Source organism: Bufo gargarizans, chromosome 9, assembly GCF_014858855.1.
Source record: "Bufo gargarizans isolate SCDJY-AF-19 chromosome 9, ASM1485885v1, whole genome shotgun sequence".
Taxonomy (NCBI): domain Eukaryota; kingdom Metazoa; phylum Chordata; class Amphibia; order Anura; family Bufonidae; genus Bufo; species Bufo gargarizans.
Genome location: NC_058088.1, coordinates 196,227,693 through 196,250,192, shown reverse-complemented (window position 1 = coordinate 196,250,192; position 22,500 = coordinate 196,227,693). Strand labels below are relative to the sequence as shown.

Here is a 22,500-nt window from a genome sequence, read left to right as displayed (position 1 = left end):
AGGTAGAGCTGACAGTCTGCGTGTACAGCTGACAGTCTGCAGGTAGAGCCGACAGTCTGCAGGTAAAGCCGACAGTCTGCGTGTACAGCTGACAGTCTGCGGGTAGAGCTGACAGTCTGCAGGTAGAGCCGACAGTCTGCAGGTAGAGCCGACAGTCTGCAGGTAGAGCTGACAGTCTGCGGGTAAAGCCGACAGTCTGCGGGTACAGCTGACAGTCTGTGGGTACAGCTGACAGTCTGCAGGTAAAGCTGACAGTCTGCAGGTAAATCTGACAGTCTGCGGGTAGAGCTGACAGTCTGCAGGTAGAGCTGACAGTCTGCAGGTAAATCTGACAGTCTGCAGGTAGAGCTGACAGTCTGCAGGTAGAGCTGACAGTCTGCAGGTAGAGCTGACAGTCTGCAGGTAAAGCTGACAGTCTGCAGGTAAAGCCGACAGTCTGCGGGTACGGCCGACAGTCTGCGGGTACGGCTGACAGTCTGCGGGTACGGCTGACAGTCTGCGGGTACAGCTCTGACAGTCTGCGGGTACAGCTGACAGTCTGCGGGTACAGCCGACAGTCTGCGGGTACGGCCGACAGTCTGCGGGTATGGCCGACAGTCTGCGGGTACGGCTGACAGTCTGCGGGTACAGCTCTGACAGTCTGCAGGTAAAGCACAGCTTGTCTCGTCCATTGTGGTGGTGTATAGAGCCGATAATGTTACATTGTGTCCATGTCCCAATATTTACGGACCAGACTGTATGTTTGTGTGCATGAGCCCTATACCGGATTATTGGAATTTTCTTCCTGGAGGTTCTCGCCCGTTACGTGACTGTTTCCTGGCCGCTCCCTGATAATCTGGGACGCTGTTTGGCCGCGTTACCTCAGTGTATGCCGGTGAGCGGCGGCCATTAATCACATCCTCGCTGCAGCGGAGGGAATGTCTGGAGATCAGGCGCGCGGTCTAATCAAAGTGACCGCATGGTTAGGTCACAAATGGCGCTGGCAGAAGTCCTCACAGGTGCATCATGTGGCTAACAACACGGCAGCTCCGGGTCGTCTGTCAGTAACCCCTCCACTGCTGGCGGCAGCCGCACCATCCACAGCAGGGCGTCTCCAGCTCTCCTATATGCCCGTGCTGTGGTCCGCCATGCCCGTGCACTGACATGGGGCAGCCGCATGCGGATCGCGGACCCATTCAATTGAATGGGGTCCGCGATCCGCATCTGACAGTCCACACTGCAAAAAGGTATTGCATGCACTACTTTTCTGCGGTGCGGAGGCACACCATAGTGCTTCCGTAGGGTTCTGATCCGTGCTTCCGCACCGCATCTCCAGTTTTGCGGACCCAGTCAAGTGAATGGGTCCACATCCATGATGCAGGGTGCACACGACCGGTGCACCGGACCCGCCATATGGCCACGGCGGGGCAACAGCCATGTGCATGAGCCCTTAGGCAGAGGATACAGGGGAGCCCCAGAGAGGTCGCTCATTTGTGCACAAAATTGTCCTGTTTAAAAAAATATATATTTTTTTTTTTATTTCAGTTTTTTTATGCCAGTAAATGGTGTATAGGGTTCACAAACAGTTTCTAAGATCTCTGCTTGCTGTCAATAGATTGCTTCCACCTGCACAGACCTGATACTTCCCATGTTTCCATTTCCCGTGCGCTGGACTCCAGGCTCATAGATTGACCTGACCCATTGTAACAAACCCTTAGCCCTGCGGAGTATTAGATCTCTGCAAGTTCATGTTTTGACAGCAAGCGGAGATCTTGAAAATGATGAGAACTTTTTATTTGTTTATATAAGACTAAAGGAGCCCTTCCTCTGCTGTGTGGGACATTGGTTTTAGCTTTTTCCCGTCATGTGGATACAGCGTGGACCTCATTACGTCTGCAGACGTCGCGTGTCATTGGTGGTCGGTTCTTCCTCTTCTTCTGACCCCATGATTCGCTGACGGCGCGTGATTACTGCTTATAGACGCTATGTGATCAGGGTTAAAGGGCAGCTCCACCCACAATGCACCAGTATGTGATCAGGGTTAAAGGCCAGCTCCACCCACAATGCACCAGTATGTGATCAGGGTTAAAGGGCAGCTCCACCCACAATGCACCAGTATGTGATTGTGGATAAAGGGCAGCTCCACCCACAATGCACCAGTATGTGATCGAGGTTAAAGGGCAGCTCCACCCACAATGCACCAGTATGTGATCGGGGTTAAAGGGCAGCTCCACCCACAATGCACCAGTATGTGATCGGGGTTAAAGGGCAGCTCCACCCACAATGCACCAGTATGTGATCGGGGTTAAAGGGCAGCTCCACCCACAATGCACCAGTATGTGATTGTGGATAAAGGGCAGCTCCACCCACAATGCACCAGTATGTGATCGGGGTTAAAGGGCAGCTCCACCCACAATGCACCAGTATGTGATCGGGGTTAAAGGGCAGCTCCACCCACAATGCACCAGTATGTGATCGGGGTTAAAGGGCAGCTCCACCCACAATGCACCAGTATGTGATCGGGGTTAAAGGGCAGCTCCACCCACAATGCACCAGTATGTGATCGGGGTTAAAGGGCAGCTCCACCCACAATGCACCAGTATGTGATCGGGGTTAAAGGGCAGCTCCACCCACAATGCACCAGTATGTGATCGGGGTTAAAGGGCAGCTCCACCCACAATGCACCAGTATGTGATCGGGGTTAAAGGGCAGCTCCACCCACACTGCTGCTCACACCTCTGTAGGTTGTCGTTACAATGTACCACCCGTCCCTCTTACGTCTCTTGCAGGTTTGATGGAAATCCTGCCGCCTCGCTGCGTGCAGATCGCCAAGAGGGAGCTGATGTTTGCCGGCTCCGTGGGCCTCATCACCTATCTCGGGGGGGTCATTTATATCAACAGGAAACACACACGTGACGCCAAGTCTATCATGGCCGGGGTAGCGCAAGCCATGACAGATGACAATGTAAGCAGTGCCCGGGTTAATGGGCCCCTGAGTCTTTATAAAATGCTGACCGTGCGAACCGCGGCAAAACTACACAAAACACGTGACGCTGATTAAATGGCGTCATACGTGATACTTCCAGTGCGATCTCCCGTCACTCACTCCTGTATTTCTCTGTAGTTGAAGGTCTGGGTGTATCCTGAAGGCACCCGGAATAACAGCGGAGATCTGCTGCCCTTCAAGAAAGGAGCCTTTCATCTGGCGCTTCAGGCGAAGGTAAGAACCGGGCGGCGGTGACGGGAGGAGACGGCGCCCGGATTTACCGCAGCCGATCGGGCTGGAAGACAGATCTGGTGTAGACGCGTCTGCATTACACGGAATAGGTCTGCATCTAATCCGCACGAAAACGGAGCCACATATGTGCAGACAGCATAGGGCCATCAAAATGAGACCTTACATACACAGCTCAGCAGAGTATCACACAGGATAGGATTAGATACACAGCTCAGCAGACAGTATCACACAGGATAGGATTAGATACACAGCTCAGCAGGCAGTATCACACAGGATAGGATTAGATACACAGCTCGCAGGCGTATCACAAGGATAGGATTAGATACACAGCTCAGCAGGAGTATCACACAGGATAGGATTAGATACACAGCTCAGCAGAGTATCACCCAGGCTAGGATTAGATACACAGCTCAGCAGACAGTATCACACAGGATAAGATTAGATACACAGCTCAGCAGACAGTATCACACAGGCTAGGATTAGATACACAGCTCAGCAGAGTATCACACAGGCTAGGATTAGATACACAGCTCAGCAGACAGTATCACACAGGACAGGATTAGATACACAGCTCAGCAGACAGTATCACACAGGATAGGATTAGATACACAGCTCAGCAGACAGTATCACACAGGATAAGATTAGATACACAGCTCAGCAGACAGTATCACACAGGCTAGGATTAGATACACAGCTCAGCAGAGTATCACACAGGCTAGGATTAGATACACAGCTCAGCAGACAGTATCACACAGGACAGGATTAGATACACAGCTCAGCAGACAGTATCACACAGGATAGGATTAGATACACAGCTCAGCAGAGTATCACACAGGCTAGGATTAGATACACAGCTCAGCAGACAGTATCACACAGGACAGGATTAGATACACAGCTCAGCAGACAGTATCACACAGGAGAGGATTAGATACACAGCTCAGCAGAGTATCACACAGGCTAGGATTAGATACACAGCTCAGCAGACAGTATCACACAGGACAGGATTAGATACACAGCTCAGCAGACAGTATCACACAGGAGAGGATTAGATACACAGCTCAGCAGACAGTATCACACAGGATAGGATTAGATACACAGCTCAGCAGACAGTATCACACAGGATAGGATTAGATACACAGCTCAGCAGTCAGTATCACACAGGATAGGATTAGATACACAGCTCAGCAGTAAGTATCACACAGGATAGGATTAGATACACAGCTCAGCAGACAGTATCACACAGGACAGGATTACATACACAGCTCAGCAGAGTATCACACAGGATAGGATTAGATACACAGCTCAGCAGACAGTATCACACAGGATAGGATTAGATACACAGCTCAGCAGTCAGTATCACACAGGATAGGATTAGATACACAGCTCAGCAGTCAGTATCACACAGGATAGGATTAGATACACAGCTCAGCAGACAGTATCACACAGGATAGGATTAGATACACAGCTCAGCAGTCAGTATCACACAGGATAGGATTAGATACACAGCTCAGCAGACAGTATCACACAGGATAGGATTAGATACACAGCTCAGCAGACAGTATCACACAGGACAGGATTACATACACAGCTCAGCAGAGTATCACACAGGATAGGATTAGATACACAGCTCAGCAGACAGTATCACACAGGATAGGATTAGATACACAGCTCAGCAGTCAGTATCACACAGGATAGGATTAGATACACAGCTCAGCAGTCAGTATCACACAGGATAGGATTAGATACACAGCTCAGCAGACAGTATCACACAGGATAGGATTAGATACACAGCTCAGCAGAGTATCACACAGGATAGGATTAGATACACAGCTCAGCAGTCAGTATCACACAGGATAGGATTAGATACACAGCTCAGCAGAGTATCACACAGGATAGGATTAGATACACAGCTCAGCAGAGTATCACACAGGATAGGATTAGATACACAGCTCAGCAGAGTATCACACAGGATAGGATTAGATACACAGCTCAGCAGACAGTATCACACAGGATAGGATTAGATACACAGCTCAGCAGACAGTATCACACAGGATAGGATTAGATACACAGCTCAGCAGAGTATCACACAGGATGGGATTAGATACACAGCTCAGCAGTATCACACAGGATAGGATTAGATACACAGCTCAGCAGACAGTATCACACAGGATAGGATTAGATACACAGCTCAGCAGACAGTATCACACAGGATAGGATTAGATACACAGCTCAGCAGACCGTATCACACAGGATAGGATTAGATACACAGCTCAGCAGGCAGTATCACACAGGATAGGATTAGATACACAGCTCAGCAGGCAGTATCACACAGGATAGGATTAGATACACAGCTCAGCAGACTATCACACAGGATGGGATTAGATACACAGCTCAGCAGACAGTATCACACAGGATAGGATTAGATTTTATTCATTTTATTATTCACACTTATATATCACTGACATATTCCACAGCGCTGTACAGACATTCTCATCACTTATATATCACTGACTTATTCCACAGCGCTGTACAGACATTCTCATCACTTATATATCACTGACATATTCCACAGCACTGTACAGACATTCTCATCACTTATATATCACTGACATATTCCACAGCGCTGTACAGACCTTCTCATCACTTATATATCACTGACATATTCCACAGCGCTGTACAGACCTTCTCATCCCTTATATAGCACTGACATATTCCACAGCGCTGTACAGACCTTCTCATCCCTTATATAGCACTGACATATTCCACAGCGCTGTACAGACATTCTCATCACTTATATAGCACTGACATATTCCACAGCGCTGTACAGACATTCTCATCCCTTATATATCACTGACATATTCCGCAGCGCTGTACAGACATTCTCATCACTTATATATCGCTGACATATTCCACAGCGCTGTACAGACATTCTCATCACTTATATATCGCTGACATATTCCACAGCGCTGTACAGACATTCTCATCCCTTATATATCACTGACATATTCCACAGCGCTGTACAGACATTCTCATCACTTATATATCACTGACATATTCCACAGCGCTGTACAGACATTCTCATCACTTATATATCACTGACATATTCCACAGCGCTGTACAGACATTCTCATCACTTATATATCACTGACATATTCCACAGCGCTGTACAGACATTCTCATCACTTATATATCACTGACATATTCCACAGTGCTGTACAGACATTCTCATCACTTATATATCGCTGACATATTCCACAGCGCTGTACAGACATTCCCATCACTTATATATCACTGACATATTCCACAGCGCTGTACAGACATTCTCATCCCTTATATATCACTGACATATTCCACAGCGCTGTACAGACATTCTCATCACTTATATATCACTGACATATTCCGCAGCGCTGTACAGACATTCTCATCACTTATATATCGCTGACATATTACACAGCGCTGTACAGACATTCTCATCACTTATATATCGCTGACATATTCCACAGCGCTGTACAGACATTCTCATCCCTTATATATCACTGACATATTCCACAGCGCTGTACAGACATTCTCATCACTTATATATCACTGACATATTCCACAGCGCTGTACAGACATTCTCATCCCTTATATATCACTGACATATTCCACAGCGCTGTACAGACATTCTCATCACTTATATATCACTGACATATTCCGCAGCGCTGTACAGACATTCTCATCACTTATATATCGCTGACATATTACACAGCGCTGTACAGACATTCTCATCACTTATATATCGCTGACATATTCCACAGCGCTGTACAGACATTCTCATCCCTTATATATCACTGACATATTCCACAGCGCTGTACAGACATTCTCATCACTTATATATCACTGACATATTCCACAGCGCTGTACAGACATTCTCATCACTTATATATCACTGACATATTCCACAGCGCTGTACAGACATTCTCATCACTTATATATCACTGACATATTCCACAGCGCTGTACAGACATTCTCATCACTTATATATCACTGACATATTCCACAGCGCTGTACAGACATTCTCATCACTTATATATCACTGACATATTCCACAGCGCTGTACAGACATTCTCATCCCTTCTATATCACTGACATATTCCACAGCGCTGTACAGACATTCTCATCACTTATATATCACTGACATATTCCACAGCGCTGTACAGACACATCACTTATATATCACTGACATATTCCACAGCGCTGTACAGACATTCTCATTACTCTGTCCCCAGGAGCTCACAATCTAGATTCCAGTCTGTCTTTGGAGTGTGGGAGGAAACCGGAGAACCCGGAGGAAACCCACACAAACACAGGGAGACTACAGACTCCATGCAGATGTTGTCCTTGGTTGGATTTGAACCCTGGACCCCAGAGCTTACCACTAAGCCACCGTGCTGGCATTAGATACACAGCTCAGCAGACAGTATCACACATGACAGGATTAGATACACTGTATTATGAAGCACAGATGTCTGGTGTCCTCACATTGAGGTGACGTGACTTCCCTGACACATTGTAGCAGACTCTTGCTGCGGTTGTAGATGTCCGCTCCCTGTCATTCTCTCTTTTGCAGGTTCCCATCATCCCGGTGGTTTATTCCTCCTTCACCAGCTTCTACGACAAGAAGAAGAGTTTATTCACGGGCGGTACGTGCTGAGATTTACGGTCTTGTATGGATGGGGGGATTATTTGCTTTCTGGGTCTGGAGGGGGCGCAGAGATTTGTCTCACATTTGTGGAACGCAAACTGGTGCAGATCTAGGATGATACAGGGTTATGCGGAGGAGCAGAAAAATGGGGTCAGATTCCCCACCATCCGCTTGCTGCATCTCTTGGTCGTTCCAGTCGTTTTTTTGCCATTTGCCCTCAATGTAGCAGCAAATATCAGACAAGCCGCCTGCTCTCTCCAGAGGGCGTTACGCGCCATAGAATATATAACTAGAGAGGTAGAAGTCTGTGGCCACTGTACCTGCGCAGTTCCTCCTCTTTGACCACCCATTCATAATCGGTCATGATTAGGACTTTGGCCTGCTGGTTCCTACTAAATTTAGTCCAAGGTCTTGGAGGCCCCAGTCCCCAGTCTTGGTGCTGAACTTGTTTGCCCCTTTCTTCTGGGAGATTCTTCGTTTTGTTAACCTTTTTCTTCTTTAAACTTTCAGGAATAATCAAAGTAGAAGTCCTTCCGAAAATAGACATTTCAGGATTGAAGGAAGAGGACATCTCGGGCCTTACAGAACGCTGCTTCAACGACATGAGGCAGGTCTTCTTCAGACTCTCCGGTAAACCTTACACCCCCATAAAACAAAGCTCCTCAAGACAATAGAGCTGCTGAAAGACTGAGAATCGGAGCCTTAATGGACTGTGCTGCGCAGGTCTCATGCACCAAGTGCTCGCACCTCTCAACTTGTGAGGTGAAAAGTCACCCAAGCTGCTTCATTGCTTTGTGTCAGAGAAACTTTGGAAGTGCCTCAAAGTTTCACTTTACATCTTTATTATTTTAGGGACTGGACCAAGTTCCTACACAAGTGACCAAAAGTCACATATGATCTGAGGACCTGATGATGCCAGAGGGTATTGATGCCTGAACGGTGAGCCCTCCGTGATGCTAGACTATGGTGGACCACAGCGAGGTCCATGTCATGTCAAGCAGAGAGCAATATTTGGCCTCATAATAGAAATGTACATGGGCTCAGCACTGAGCGGAGGGCTCTCCGGGCACCAACTCTCTCTATTTGTAAAGTTCTTTAAGAGACTCTGTAATTGGGACACAACTTACTGAACCCAGGAGCTGCTGCTGAGGAGCTCACAGATTTGGCCGCCATAGTCTGTGCCGAATGTAACCAGCCAGGGGTTCTGGATACCTGCACCATCCACCCCTATTGCTGAATACCCATTCTGATAATAGAACCATTGGTTATCGCCATGTGCGGGCACCTACAGCTTTACCGGGGGACCACCTCTGGAGGTAAGTGTCCATGTCACTCCGAGACGCTGGGGCCCCCATGGCACATGAGCTTCTCTATTCTATGTGCTGATTCTGCGGTTATTATAGGAAGCGGACGTGTGTTACTGTGCACTGTTCACACCACGTCTTCTATACACGTTGTCTCCATGTACTTTTATACATTCATGTTGCCAAAGCTTTGTTATAACATTCCAACCTTAAAGGGGAAACCCACGTCTACAAACCCATCCCGTACATCTGGGTTGGACCATTTCGGAAGCAGGTGCACAATGTTTTTATTTATTTCATTACTGGGTTTCCCCCTTTAGGGGGCTCCACCTCGGCACCCACGCGGACGCGCGGGGCCCCTTATGTGCTTCCTGATAATCGATGTGTTGGAATGTGCTGGAATTGTCCAGGTTTCTAATCTTTTAGGGGAATCGGTGACTTGGTTGTTGTTGTAGCAAATGTTCTTAATCGAACCGGAGTGCCTTCAATAAAACCAGCCAAACGCCGTTCTGTGGATTTTATCCCCCCCATTCAATATACTGTAAGGGTAAAAGGGCAGCTCCACTATACGCTGAGGCCGCACCCATTAGGAAGGGTTCGAGGTTCCATAAATGGGGCGCTCAGCCCAGACTCCTATCTGTTGTGACATCACTCTCAGAGCTCCGCCCATTACTGGGTTTTTAAAGGACAACATCACTTTGGTGCAGATTATATTTTATTGTGCAGCAAAATATTCAAACAAATCGGTCATAAAATACAAGTTATTTCTACAAATCTGAGTCCAGTACCGTGAAACAATAGTGATAAAGGACTAGTGTCGCGACAACCGCCACCTGCTGTGTCCTGAACGGGGGTTACTGCCGTTTCTTCCCTCCTTCATTGATGCGGCTGTGATGTGTCTTCTCTCTCCTGTCGTCGAAAACAGACACAGCCTGTAATAGCGCTACCCTCCTGTTCATATAACGTGTCATGAGCGGCGACCAGCGCACACAAGCCGTTATAATCAGACGGCAGCATGGCGCGATGCGCAGTAACGTCCGGTATTTCCTTCCTGCAGAGCCTGGTGAACGGTATAACGCTGTGAGATACCCAGAGCCGACAGACATTTCCGAGCTGCTCATCCACAGCCCTGATGTGTCCCATTACTTGTGGAGGTCAGAGGTCATTCTTACAGGAACCTAAAATGAGAAAAAATAATAATAATGTAAATGCATCACAGTGACCTAAACGAGGCGAGGTCACCAAGAAGCTCGGGGAGCCCAGTGACGGCCCGACACTCTGTTCTTTCTGCAGCCACTGCTCCTATAGCAATATGCAGAGAGCTCCCCCTGGTGGTGGTCACTGCAGGCAGCAGAAATGTACAATGGATGGATTTGTATCATCATATGGAATTGTTCAGCACAAAGGTTTGGTTGCTTGGAGGAGGACAGAGGCCACGTCTCTAATATCGCTATACTACCGGCAGCTTGACTTTCCTACGTGGCTGGTGTATGACGGCTTATTACCCCGCTTCAGTATAATGATTCTGCGCTGCGGTGTAATTACCAGTGAGCCTGCGTTCAGCCGCCCTCCCAGGAGGGCAGAGTCTATTGTAGATGTCGCACGTTCCAGGAGTTTATGGTTTCCAGTCCCGTGGAGATCGCTGTTGGGAAAATATTCAATAATTGTCACGTCTAATGGGATATTTAAACGTGCGCTTCGCGCGGCCCTTACATCCTCTCAGAGGCAGAAGCTTCATGAGCCTTGACGAGGTTTGGATTAAGATCAAGGACAGATTGTGATTTCCGATTATTGGCGCCGTCCTAATAAGCGCAGGAATCTCATCATAATGTCCAAGCAGAAGCCGAGCCGTAAAAGTGGATGTGAGGCTGAAATAAACACGCGGAGCCTGGAAACCCAAACTAATTACTGAGCAAACCAACATGTCCGCGCCGGGGCTGTGCGCGGTCCTGATCTCCGCACCAGGACAGATGGAGACCGTCGTCACTAATGATGTGATATAGAGGCCAGGAATCTGTGGGGCGGCCTAAAACGTCACCACTTTCTATTTGGGAAATGTCCGAATCCTTGTGTTTTCATGGGACTGACAGGCGTGTGTCGTACTTACATGTCTCCAGACGCTCTTCCAGGAATGAGATCTGCTCGCTGAGCGAGTCTATCCTGTCGAGTTGCTGGAAGGAATGCGTTAGGAAGGTGATGGGGCCCGGGCTATCTTCAGGGGACACAGTCGACAGGCCATGAAATGGAGCCAAAACCAACTGCAGTTTCTGTAGGGAGAGAGCACAAGAACAGGGTGACCCCCCTGTGATACAAGGGACACGCCCCTTCATATTCACAGACGATCAGTGCACGCCATGTTTAAACTGCAGTCTGCACCAGATGTCGTCCTCAGTATCTCCAGCCCACCAGGATGATGAGGTCTATCTATAGCGGAGGTCCACACCTATGTAATGGCTGCCGGCGGCTCAGGGCTCTGTACGCTTCACATTGTGAATCTCTGAGCCTGCGCTGTGATGACACCAGTCTGTGCCGCCACTTTACTGCACATCACGTATGACAGTGGATGCTAACAGATGGCGGTCACCAGGGGCGGATTGGCAGTTCAGGGAAATTTCCCGGTGGGCCGATGCCTAGTGGAAGTTTTTGCGGATGTATTTTATGTTTATCTAGTGAAGTGGAAAACTAAGAAGTGACTTCAAAGGAATCAATCACGACTTAGTCCGCTGATGTCTTCCCCTTTAAGTATGAGGCTGGTCGCACACGGCTCAATATGGCGGGACTGTCACATGCCAGATGGCAAAAGCCGTGTGCTGTGCTGCAATACTACATGGCTGTACGGAATTTGCTGTGTGGCATGTGAGAAATACAGCGAGACAGGGACTGAGGGGTCTGCGTTTAGCGCTTGTTTCTGAGGCACCTGTACTTCTGTCTGAACCAATCCAGGTGCACCCAGCAGGAATCCGCATGGGGCTCCAGGGGCCCGAAGAGACTGCAGTGTAAACACCACAGTCCTTCTGCTCGCGGCAGCCATTGTGCAGTCGTGTCCCTCCCTCTGCTAGACTGGCCCGGACATCGCTCTCACCTGCTCTAGGACCTCGATTTTGCTCCTAAGTTCTTGCATTTCTCGCCACACGGTTTCTGCGTCTCCTAATGGACAGGACAGAGCGTTAGTGAACGTCACAGAAAGCATCTTGGGAAGGAAGGAGAGACAAGAATTATGGCAGCCATTACGGCATCCACAGGAGCGGTCACCCAGCTTTCCTGAACCCCTAAAGAGGGTGAAATGCTCATTCCCCGGCTCCTTTCAGGACACTGGGAAAGCTGGGTGACCATTCATCGTGGACATTTTATTTCCATTCCTGTAAGTCGTCCTCCAGGATCACACGGTTATATTATTTTCAACCATATGCTTATGTAGGAAAGCTGAGTGACAACCACTATGGCCGCCACATCAGCTTTCCCCCACTCCTGAACGGCAGGTCTACCCCGTTATGCCATTCTGGAGCTGGCACCCAGCTTTCCCAGGAGGAGATGTAACCTGCTTATTATGAACGTGGCTGAAGAGGACGACTCCAGGATTGGCATTTCCTGGGCTTCGGCTCGGAGACGGCTGTTCGGTGACTGGTTCCGCAGGTTCATCCTCTACGTAAATCGATCTCCGATGGTCGCGTCGGCAGCTGCGCATTATTACTCACGGTACGAGTTTGATGTGTCACAGCGCGTACCAAAAGTAATAATGTGCAGCCACCAACCTCACAGGCCTCCGGGACTGTAGTACAACTCTCATCATCTCTTCTCACCCATGTGTAATGCTGTGACCCAGAAGATTCAAGTTTCCTTTTGGCTCTGGAAACAGCAGACGCGCGCGTGCTCCAGATCTGAGCCATTATTACGCATTGAGGCTGGATGTGGAGAATCTGCGAATATGAAGCGTCTGCACCTAAAAGGAGGGGTGCACCAACCGCGCCAAAATGTTCAGATTAATCATCTCCAGATCCATCTGACATTTTCTGACCGGCTTGTAGCTCCACGTCTTGTCCACAAGGTGGCATTAAACTGACCTGTGCCATTCACTGACGATTGGGGGGGTGCTGGCGGAGCAGTTGCAGGTTCTTCCACTTTACGACACGACTTCCCATCATCAGAAAGGCTGAATCCTCTATGGCAGCCGCAGCGGAAACTTCCTGAGGTGTTGATGCAGCTTTGAGAGCAGCGGTGCCAACCGCTCTGACACTCGTTCACATCTGGAGAGCACAGGAGAGGAGACTGAGCTGCTGAGCGGCACGTCGCACGTTCTACCGCCGCACCACGTGTCCTACCTGTCTGGCAGTGGCTTCCACTCCAGCCCTCAGCGCACTGGCACCTGTTGTGGCCGACACAAGTTCCTTCATTCTGACATGGAAGCCGACAAGTCCCTGCAGGAGGAAGGATAAGCGTTACATCAGTCACATGACACCCCTCATCCCTGGAGACCCCTGCGGTTGATATAAATCATGGACTCAGGCTTTGCCGCCCCCGTCCTCCTCTGGTGGACAGATTTCAGGCGTCTTCTGACCAATACCAGGAACTCTACAGTCTGCAAATCACTACAGCTGCTGCAGAAGCTCTTGGCTGGACACCGGTCAGTCCTGAGGCCCCAGTGCCTGGTGTGATGGCGGCTGCAGAAACATCAGACCCCCCCCCCCCCCCCCCCCCAGACGCTTTACGGCCGATTCTACGCTATAATCAATTACTTCTGTCTGCACAACATCAAAGGCTTTTATGACTGAGACACTTTGTAGCCATTTCCGGGGGGCCATATGTAATTGGCGGTGACACAATGGGGCACGTCATGGACTCTGACGGCCTGCGGCAAAAGTACAAGCCCTGAAATGCGCAAATAACGGGCAACAGCTGCAGGACTCGCTGCGTGATGGGAATGTCGGAGACGCAACCAGTAAGTGGAAATGCTGGATTATCAGCCCTCCAATCGTTATCACTAAACATTTCTATATTGTGCTACAGAATGGGCGGGGCTTACAGCGCCAACGCCTGTGCGCACAAGGGGCGGAGCTCTGTCCCTGTATACAAGGACTGCGTTACCTTTGTTACAGCGGTGAGCATCCGTCCTCCTCCAGCCCGGGCAGCACGTGTACAGCGGCAGCGACGTTTTCGTAGATACTTGTCTGTACGAAATCTTGTACGTCGTTCTACAGAGGAAAAAACGCAAGAAATAGCGGCTGCTGACACAGTGTGACGAATGGGTGAAGGGGCGCAAAATGGCTGACAGCTCGCCAGCCTTGGGTGGTCCTGGTCCCTTACAAGGGCATCTGTCAGCAGTTCTGTCCCTCCGACACCGGCTGACCTGTTACATGTGCGCTCGGCAGCTGAGGACATCCGTGTTGGTCCCCATGTTCACATGTGCCCGCACTGCTGAGAAAAATTATGTTTTAATGTATGCAAATGAGCCCCTAGGAGCAATGGGGGCGTTGCCATTACACCTAGAGGCTCTGCTCTCTGCACTTTGATGAACAGGCAGGTGTGATCTCATTTACACAGCCTGGCCCTGTCAATCACAGTGTAGAGAGCTGAGCCTCTATGTGCAACAGCAACGCCCCCATTGCTCCTAGGGGCTCATTTGCATACATTAAAACATAATTTTTCTTAGTAATGCGGGCACATATGAACATGGGACCATCACTGAAGTCTTCAGCTGGCGGGAGCACATGTGAGAGGTCAGCCGTTGTCAGAGGGACGGAACTGCTGACAGATGCCCTTTAATGCAGAAACCTGAATGAAATTGGCGCTGTGAACATAAAACAACCACTGACCTGTACGTGCTGCAGGCTCTGTGCCCCTCACACATGGTGATCAGCGGCTTGTGAACCGGCTGAACGAACGACTGCGTCGCGGACACGAATCCAGTCTGACCGCCGGAAGAACAAATCCGCCTTCTGGAAACGTCAGAGATGAAAGTTATTTATCAGTGAAATCCCACAAGAAAATCATAAAAAACGGTATTATTATAAACGTGCAGCAGAGCGCTGATGTGCCCACTAGATGGCGCCTTATCCTATGAGCAGCGACCACAGGATAGGAGATGAATGGCGGATTATGTCTGACCTCATGGACCCCCAGAGCCTGGCCCCTGACTGGATGGAGCCATACTGCGCACGAGGTGACCGACGCCTGCGGGAGACGGCACCACACAGACGATGGAGGGGCGGAGAGAAATGCATCAAAGTAACGTAACATTTCACTGGACTACAACTCCCAGCAACCGGCAGCTGAGACTCCATTTCCAAGCATGGGCTGACAGCCTGGGGGTTGTAGTTGCGGTGTAATCTGCTGGGGCCGGAGGATCGCGGGCTGTGACCTGCCGCCGAGGGCGTCTGATAAGTGCAATTACCTGTAATCGGCGGGATGTGTAATTAGCGATAACGTGCAGACGATAAGAGGCCCCGGAGCGCGCTGCCAGGACCATCTTCCAGTCATCCGCCTGGGCGGGGGAGGGGAGCAGACCGCGAGCATCAGCGCGTATTCAGACGCAGCACTGCTGTGTTTTTCGATGCGCTTGCAGTTTTTACAGGACACATTGAATTTGCGCAGTTCCGTGGCGGTGTGTGAACACATCCCGATGCGGAGTCCTGCATGTAGAGGCATGGATATTGGCTGAGCCCCTCCGGCGGAGCCGCCACGTATGGTTCCCCTTAACCTCCTCTCCAATCGCACGTTTATAAAAACTGAGATTTCTCATAAAACCCCTTTTACAGCCCCCATCACTCCTGGATTACATTCTGCGCCAGGAACAATCCCCCCCATCGGAATGTGGACCCCCACTCTCTCAGCTCCATATCTCCGAAAATCTGATATCCCCCTTTACCTTCTACAGCGATGGAGGGTCCTCGCCGCAATCAGCACAGTTTTATCGGTGCCATAAAGACTATTAATTATAACGAGCAGCGATTAACCCCTTCTCATCCCTGCAGGTCATCCGAGGCGACAGACCTGTGTATAACGGTACGTAATGGAAACCACATGTCACCTCCGGACTGAGGGAAGGATTCCATCTACCTGTCAGGCCACACCCACAGTGGGAGGGGCCACCGAGGACAGGTCCTGACAACACAGGGAGCAGGTTGTGCCGCCATTTATTAACAGATCAGATATTAATTATTCTGCCGTCGTCCTTCATTATCTGACCCTCCCATAGCTTCTCCACACCTGCGAACTACAACTCCCAGCATGCCATGAAAGCGGCTTTATGGTTTATGATCATTATGTTGTCACTTCCTCCCCCCCACACCGCAGGATCCGGAGGGCCTCCTTGTAAAGCATCGGGGTCCATGACAGAGGGGAGACCCCCCCATGAGAGTCAGAGGACGAGGGTCTTACCCGGAGCGGTAGAGGAGATCAGCGGCCGAGGCCTCCAGGATGAGCAGGCAGCCGGTGACCCAGCAGGCGACTACTCCCCACATTCTCCCCTCGTGTCCCCCGGAGGATTACTGGATGGAGAGTCCTTGGAGTTCTGCGGCCCCCGGCTCTGGAGGAAACCCCTGAAACACAAAGCACACGAGCGATCAGCGGCGCCAATTCACATTTACCTCCGAGACGAGCGCTAAACTATAGCAGATGAACACACGTGTAATACAGCAGGGGAGGAGGAGGAAGACGAGGGGCGCACCGCTGTACATACATGATCAGGAAGAGCACCCAAAGACAGGGCAGCGGGCACAGCAGACCGTATCACACAAGATTAGATACAGCGGGCACAGCAGACCGTATCACACAAGATTAGATACAGCGGGCACAGCAGACCGTATCACACAGGATTAGATACAGCGGGCACAACAGACCGTATCACACAAGATTAGATACAGCGGGCACAGCAGACCGTATCACACAAGATTAGATACACCGGGCACAGCAGACCGTATCACACAAGATTAGATACAGCGGGCACAGCAGACCATATCACACAAGATTAGATACACCGGGCACAGCAGACCGTATCACACAAGATTAGATACAGCGGGCACAGCAGACCATATCACACAAGATTAGATACAGCGGGCACAGCAGACCGTATCACACAAGATTAGATTCAGCGGGCACAGCAGACCGTATCACACAGGATAGGATTAGATACACAGCTCAGCAGACAGTATCACACAGGATAGGATTAGATACACAGCTCAGCAGTGCATGGTCTCTGGTGACTATGAGTAAATGTCTCTCACGGTCTGAGCTGGCAGATGACAGATGAGTAGTTAATGGCCTGTGATCGGCAGCACTCCCATCATTGTCACATCGCAGCTGTCTGGGGTCAGGCCTGAGAATGCACTTATAATCTGTAATAAAGGGTCGCAGGCGAGGAGTCTGCCACACCACATGAGCCGGGCCCCTAATAACAGGGGCCCCACACTGTGCTGGCAATGGAGGGTCGATCAGCATCGGGGGCAGTGGTAAAAGATTAATTACAGATTATTTATTACCCTCCAGAGACGCAGTACCACCAGACAGCCAGCAGGCGGCACTGCGGAGCAGCACTCTCAGTTCTGCTGGGGGCAGCACATTCCTGGCACTATCCCCGATCCCCCCCAATACACTGATACAATGTATCCAATTATCACATGACAATTGTAATTATGTCTCAACACTATCAGCTGATACAGACTTACAAACAGGGTTTTTAAAGGGCCGGTACCCAATCCAGCAGGTTCTGTGAGACCCCCCCCCCCCCAGGTTCTGCTTTCCATTAGACTGACAGCTGCAATATTGTTGGATGTAATTAACCTTTTCATTCCCAAGGGGAGCGGGCCAAGTAAAAGTCAGCAATCCCAGGGCCGCCCCTCTCCTTGATCTGGACAATGGACCCATACACTGGGGGGGGGGCGTGCAATGTGACACAGAACATAGGCCGCCATCTGGAGCCCCTCACTATTAATATAAGACCCTGTGAGTGATGTACTGGGGAAGGGGGGGTACAGCACTGGGAGAACTGGAAGCCAGTACAAAGTGCGTAGAAGTTATGACACAGAATATGGAGGCACAGCAATCATGGGGTTAACAATCAGAGGAAGCAACCAGTCTGTAAGTGACCCCTGAGGGACCATAGGTCCCAGCATTACCACCAGCCCAGTGGATCTACTCTTGGACTACACATCCCAACATGCACTGGACCCAGTTCAGACTGCAGCTACAAGTGCAATGACAGCGCGCTTAACTCCTGCACTGCCAGGATACAAGGAAGAGCGGAGGCTGTACTCACTGTTACTCCCAGGTGCAGGACGGGGCACAATCAGCTATCCATGGGGCTCAGATACACTCGTCCCTGGAGATGGTAATTGCCGCTGGGTTGTTGGTTTAATCCATGGAGTGAACTATACATTGATCTGTAGTGGAAAGTGACAGGGAGTTCTTGGGGCCCCCTCCCCCACGTGCCAGAGGGAATGCCCCCCTCCTCCTCCCATTGGATGGGGCCCAGCACTTACATGACATCACACAGATGATCACCTGGGCCCCCTCCCCTCCTGCTGCAGCCTGGACCCCTCGCCAGAGGCAGCAGATGATGGGGCGAGGAGACCTGGAGCTCCGCAACCTGCAGGTGCCCTCTGCGAGGGGGCAGAGCAATGTGCTGCAGATCTCTAGATGGGTCAGAGGTGTAATAATCTGCAGGATATATCACTGTGTATCTGTCAGGAGGTAGAGAGGACAGAGCAATGTTCTGCAGATCTCTATAGACAGGTCAGTGGTGTAATAACCTGCAGGATATATCACTATATCTGTCAGGAGGTAGAGAGGACAGAGCGATGTTCTGCAGATCTCTATAGACAGGTCAGTGGTGTAATAATCTGCAGGACATATCACTATGTATCTGTCAGGAGATAGAGAGGACAGAGCAATGTTCTGCAGATCTCTATAGACAGGTCAGTGGTGTAATAACCTGCAGGATATATCACTGTATCTGTCAGGAGGTAGAGAGGACAGAGCGATGTTCTGCAGATCTCTATAGACAGGTCAGTGGTGTAATAATCTGCAGGATATATCACTGTATCTGTCAGGAGATAGAGAGGACAGAGCGATGTTCTGCAGATCTCTATAGACAGGTCAGTGGTGTAATAATCTGCAGGACATATCACTGTATCTGTCAGGAGGTAGAGAGGACAGAGCTATGTTCTGCAGATCTCTATAGACAGGTCAGTGGTGTAATAACCTGCAGGATATATCACTGTATCTGTCAGGAGGTAGAGAGGACAGAGCGATGTTCTGCAGATCTCTATAGACAGGTCAGTGGTGTAATAACCTGCAGAATTTATCACTATGGGAGAAAACCCTCCCTGCTGGGAGAACAGGAGACCCTGACAGGCCCAGCGCTCACTGCTCTTAGCCGCCATTCCTGCACAGTGAGAACAGGGGCAGAAACGGCGCCGCTTATCACAGTCCCTTCTGCACTCACCGCGTCTTCTCCCGGGAATCCTCGGCGCCGGCTCCTTCTCATGTGACTGCAGGGAGGAAAAGAGAAGACGTTCAGCCTGGGAAAACTGCGCCTCCTGCTAAGTCCTATATTTAATGGAGTATTTATAGAGGACGACCCGAGCGGCGCAGCCCGAGTGCGGAGGACGGGCTGCCGTCCAGACTACAGGGGGGTCAATGCAGGCGACAACGCTACCACAACCTACCCCCCGACAACACAGTGTATATAATGAGCGTGTTACTTAACCCTATAAACCCCGCAGAGAGCGCGGCTGCAGCCCGTATAAGGTGGTATCTGCACAGACGGATCCGCACCTATAACGCAAACGCTTGTATCCGTTCAGAACAGATCTATCAGATTACCATGATAATGCAAACGGACCGTCCTGACTTACACTGAAAGTCAATGGTTTCAATCGCACCAGATTGTGTCAGTGAAAACGGATCCGTCCCCATTGATTTACATTGTAAGTCAGGACGGATCCGTTTGGCTCCGCATCGTCAGGCGGACATCGAAACGCTGCAAGCTGCCTCCAGAGCAGAACGGAGGCAAACTGATGCATTCTGAGCGGATCCTCAGGGGAAAAACTGATCCGTTTTGGGGCCGCTCATTACAGCCCTGAACGGATCTCACAAGCGGACCCAGAAACACCAGTGTGAAAGTAGCCTAATCCCAGAGAGCCGAGGCCGCCCGCCTGGGACACGGAGGGAACCACAAACATTCCAGATTGGCACTTAACAAGGAGATAATAACCGAGCAGCGAGGCGGGTCTGCCACGGACATCTGGCGCTCGGAGATATTTCACAGCTAAGCCGTGAAATATCAAAGAGCCAATCAGAAGGGAGTGATCATTGTGTGCACGGATGAAAGCTGGATCCCGATTGGCTGCCATTAGAACAATAATTTATACGCTACAAAAACATCAGTAAAATCCTTTTCTAATAGCTGCATAACATATAATCCCTGCATGTGGGGCGCACAGCACTAGACGGGGCGCAGGGAGCACAGCAATGGCCGGGGCGCAGGGCGTACAGCACCGGATAGGGGACGGCACACAGGACAGGGCATGGGGCAGGGTGCACTGGACAGGGCGCACAGCACTGGACAGGGCATGGGGCGCAGAGCGTACAGCAGTGCATGGGGCACACAGCACTGGACAGGGCATGGGGCGCAGAGCGTACAGCAGTGCATGGGGGGGGGGGGGCAGGGTGTACAGCACTGGACAGTGCACAGGGTTCATACCACCTGACGGGGCACGGGGAGCACAGCACCAAATGGGGCATAGGGCGTACAGCACTGGACAGGGCATGGGGTGCAGAGCGTACAGCAGTGGATGGGGCACACAGCACTGGATGGGGGGCAGGGTGTACAGCACTAGACGGGGCATAGGGGTGCACAGCACTAGACGGGGCATAGGGGTGCACAGCACTGGACAGGGCATGGGGTGCAGAGTGTACAGCAGTGCATGGGGCACACAGCACTGGATGGGGGGCATGGTGTACAGCAGTAGACGGGGCATAGGGGTGCACAGCACTGGACAGGGCAAGGGGTGCAGAGCGTACAGCAGTGCATGGGGCACACAGCACTGGATGGGGGCAGGGTGTACAGCACTAGACGGGGCATAGGGGTGCACAGCACTGGACGGGGGGCAGTGTGTACACCAATGGACAGTACACGGAGCGCACAGCACGCAGGCGCAGCGTATACCGCACTTGACAGGGCGCAGAGCACCAGACGGAGGACACACTATACACAAATGTCATTTGGCCAAAAATAAGAAACACAAAAAAATGTTCATAAGAGAATAAAACATGAAGATAAAGCGATCCCTGCAGAGACATTGCATTAAATCTTTTGCTTGTCAGAAAGTGAATCAGTGGTGTCAGCTGAAGGCTCTGGTGTAAATGCTGCACTAAAGGCTCCTCAGGCAGCAGAGAAAACAAGTGAGGGCTGAAGGGGCAGAAGGCGGCAGTGATAGAGGGGACCTTACCTGCAGGGAGAGGAGGGCGACGGCCCCCATGGCACTCCGGGCTCCTTAGACCTGCTCATCTTGGAAGGAGAAGAGGCTCTTCAGAGGACCTTGAGGTCTCCTTGTGTCCCACCCTGGAACTGCTTTAAAGCCTCAGTCACTTTACTTTAAATGTCCGAAAGGGACCGTTTTCGGCCCCCCTTCCTGTATAAATCAGGATTGGGCTGGACACTTCAGGAGAGGAAATCCTGTGTGTGTTTGGGGCTGATAAAGCTTTTCTGGTAGAACAAACACTTTGGCGGCCGCGGTCCTGATGAGATTGTCCTCAGCGCCGGACCATAATGGGGACCTGTTTGTTTAGAGAATGGGACTTCAAGGAAGTGTCGGCCCTACAGGCCCGGGGGCCACCACACGGCATGTCACATAGATGAGAGGTGTCAGAATGGATATCCTCTACAGGATACCAGATGTGCCCTGACAGGCAGCGGCCGGTGGTCTCCATGGGCTTCTGCTGGGACCCTCTAACTCCCCCCAAGGTTCTCCCCTCAAAAGCATAAACCTATTTTTTTATCATGTGTCTTTTGTGTAATTAAAACTTTACTTTTATTAATATGCCTTTAGAATCCTGTATTGTTACACACAACCTGTACTAGAAACTCTCCGCGGGCGGGTCGCCCCAATCTGGGCTGTTACTTCACAGCCGCTGTGCGTCACCCGCATAGATTAACCCTCTGTAGTTATATACCTATTGCTTATGGTGCCTGCACTACCTACACTTTATCTCCTTGTATATGGGGCACATTTACCCTGAGACCCCGGAGCGCACTGTATATGGGGCACATTTACCCTGAGACCCCCTGAGCACACACT

The 22,500-nt window shown here is 50.5% G+C and overlaps 2 protein-coding genes across 4 annotated transcripts in view; one reads left to right on the top strand and one right to left on the bottom strand.

Moving 5' to 3' along the window:
- Nucleotides 1–9,711, top strand: part of AGPAT2 (1-acylglycerol-3-phosphate O-acyltransferase 2) — a 23,032-nt gene extending 13,321 nt beyond the window's left edge. Inside the window, exons 3-6 of the mRNA XM_044268768.1 lie at nt 2,769–2,944; nt 3,104–3,199; nt 7,827–7,899; nt 8,412–9,711. Of these exons, the coding sequence (XP_044124703.1) occupies nt 2,769–2,944; nt 3,104–3,199; nt 7,827–7,899; nt 8,412–8,575 (509 nt within the window). The 3' untranslated portion in view covers nt 8,576–9,711. The remainder of the gene's footprint in view (nt 1–2,768; nt 2,945–3,103; nt 3,200–7,826; nt 7,900–8,411) is intronic.
- Nucleotides 9,712–9,902: 191 nt separating this feature from the next.
- EGFL7 (EGF like domain multiple 7) lies at nt 9,903–21,809 on the bottom strand. 3 transcript variants are annotated; one of them, XM_044268767.1, is made up of 10 exons: nt 21,652–21,808; nt 19,644–19,689; nt 16,580–16,740; nt 15,016–15,138; nt 14,288–14,394; nt 13,525–13,620; nt 13,267–13,449; nt 12,288–12,352; nt 11,313–11,472; nt 9,903–10,383 (listed from the first exon to the last, which is right to left on the bottom strand). In XM_044268767.1, the coding sequence occupies exons 3-10, from the start codon at nt 16,660–16,662 to the stop codon at nt 10,361–10,363; spliced, it is 840 nt and encodes a 279-aa protein (XP_044124702.1). In that variant the 5' UTR covers nt 16,663–16,740; nt 19,644–19,689; nt 21,652–21,808; the 3' UTR covers nt 9,903–10,360. The 3 variants fall into 3 exon arrangements, with proteins under 3 accessions (XP_044124702.1, XP_044124699.1, XP_044124701.1); XM_044268764.1 differs by lacking the exon at nt 9,903–10,383 and having other exon boundaries at nt 10,390–11,472; nt 21,652–21,809; XM_044268766.1 differs by lacking the exons at nt 9,903–10,383; nt 19,644–19,689; nt 21,652–21,808 and adding an exon at nt 18,456–18,903 and having other exon boundaries at nt 10,390–11,472.
- Nucleotides 21,810–22,500: the final 691 nt, after the last annotated feature.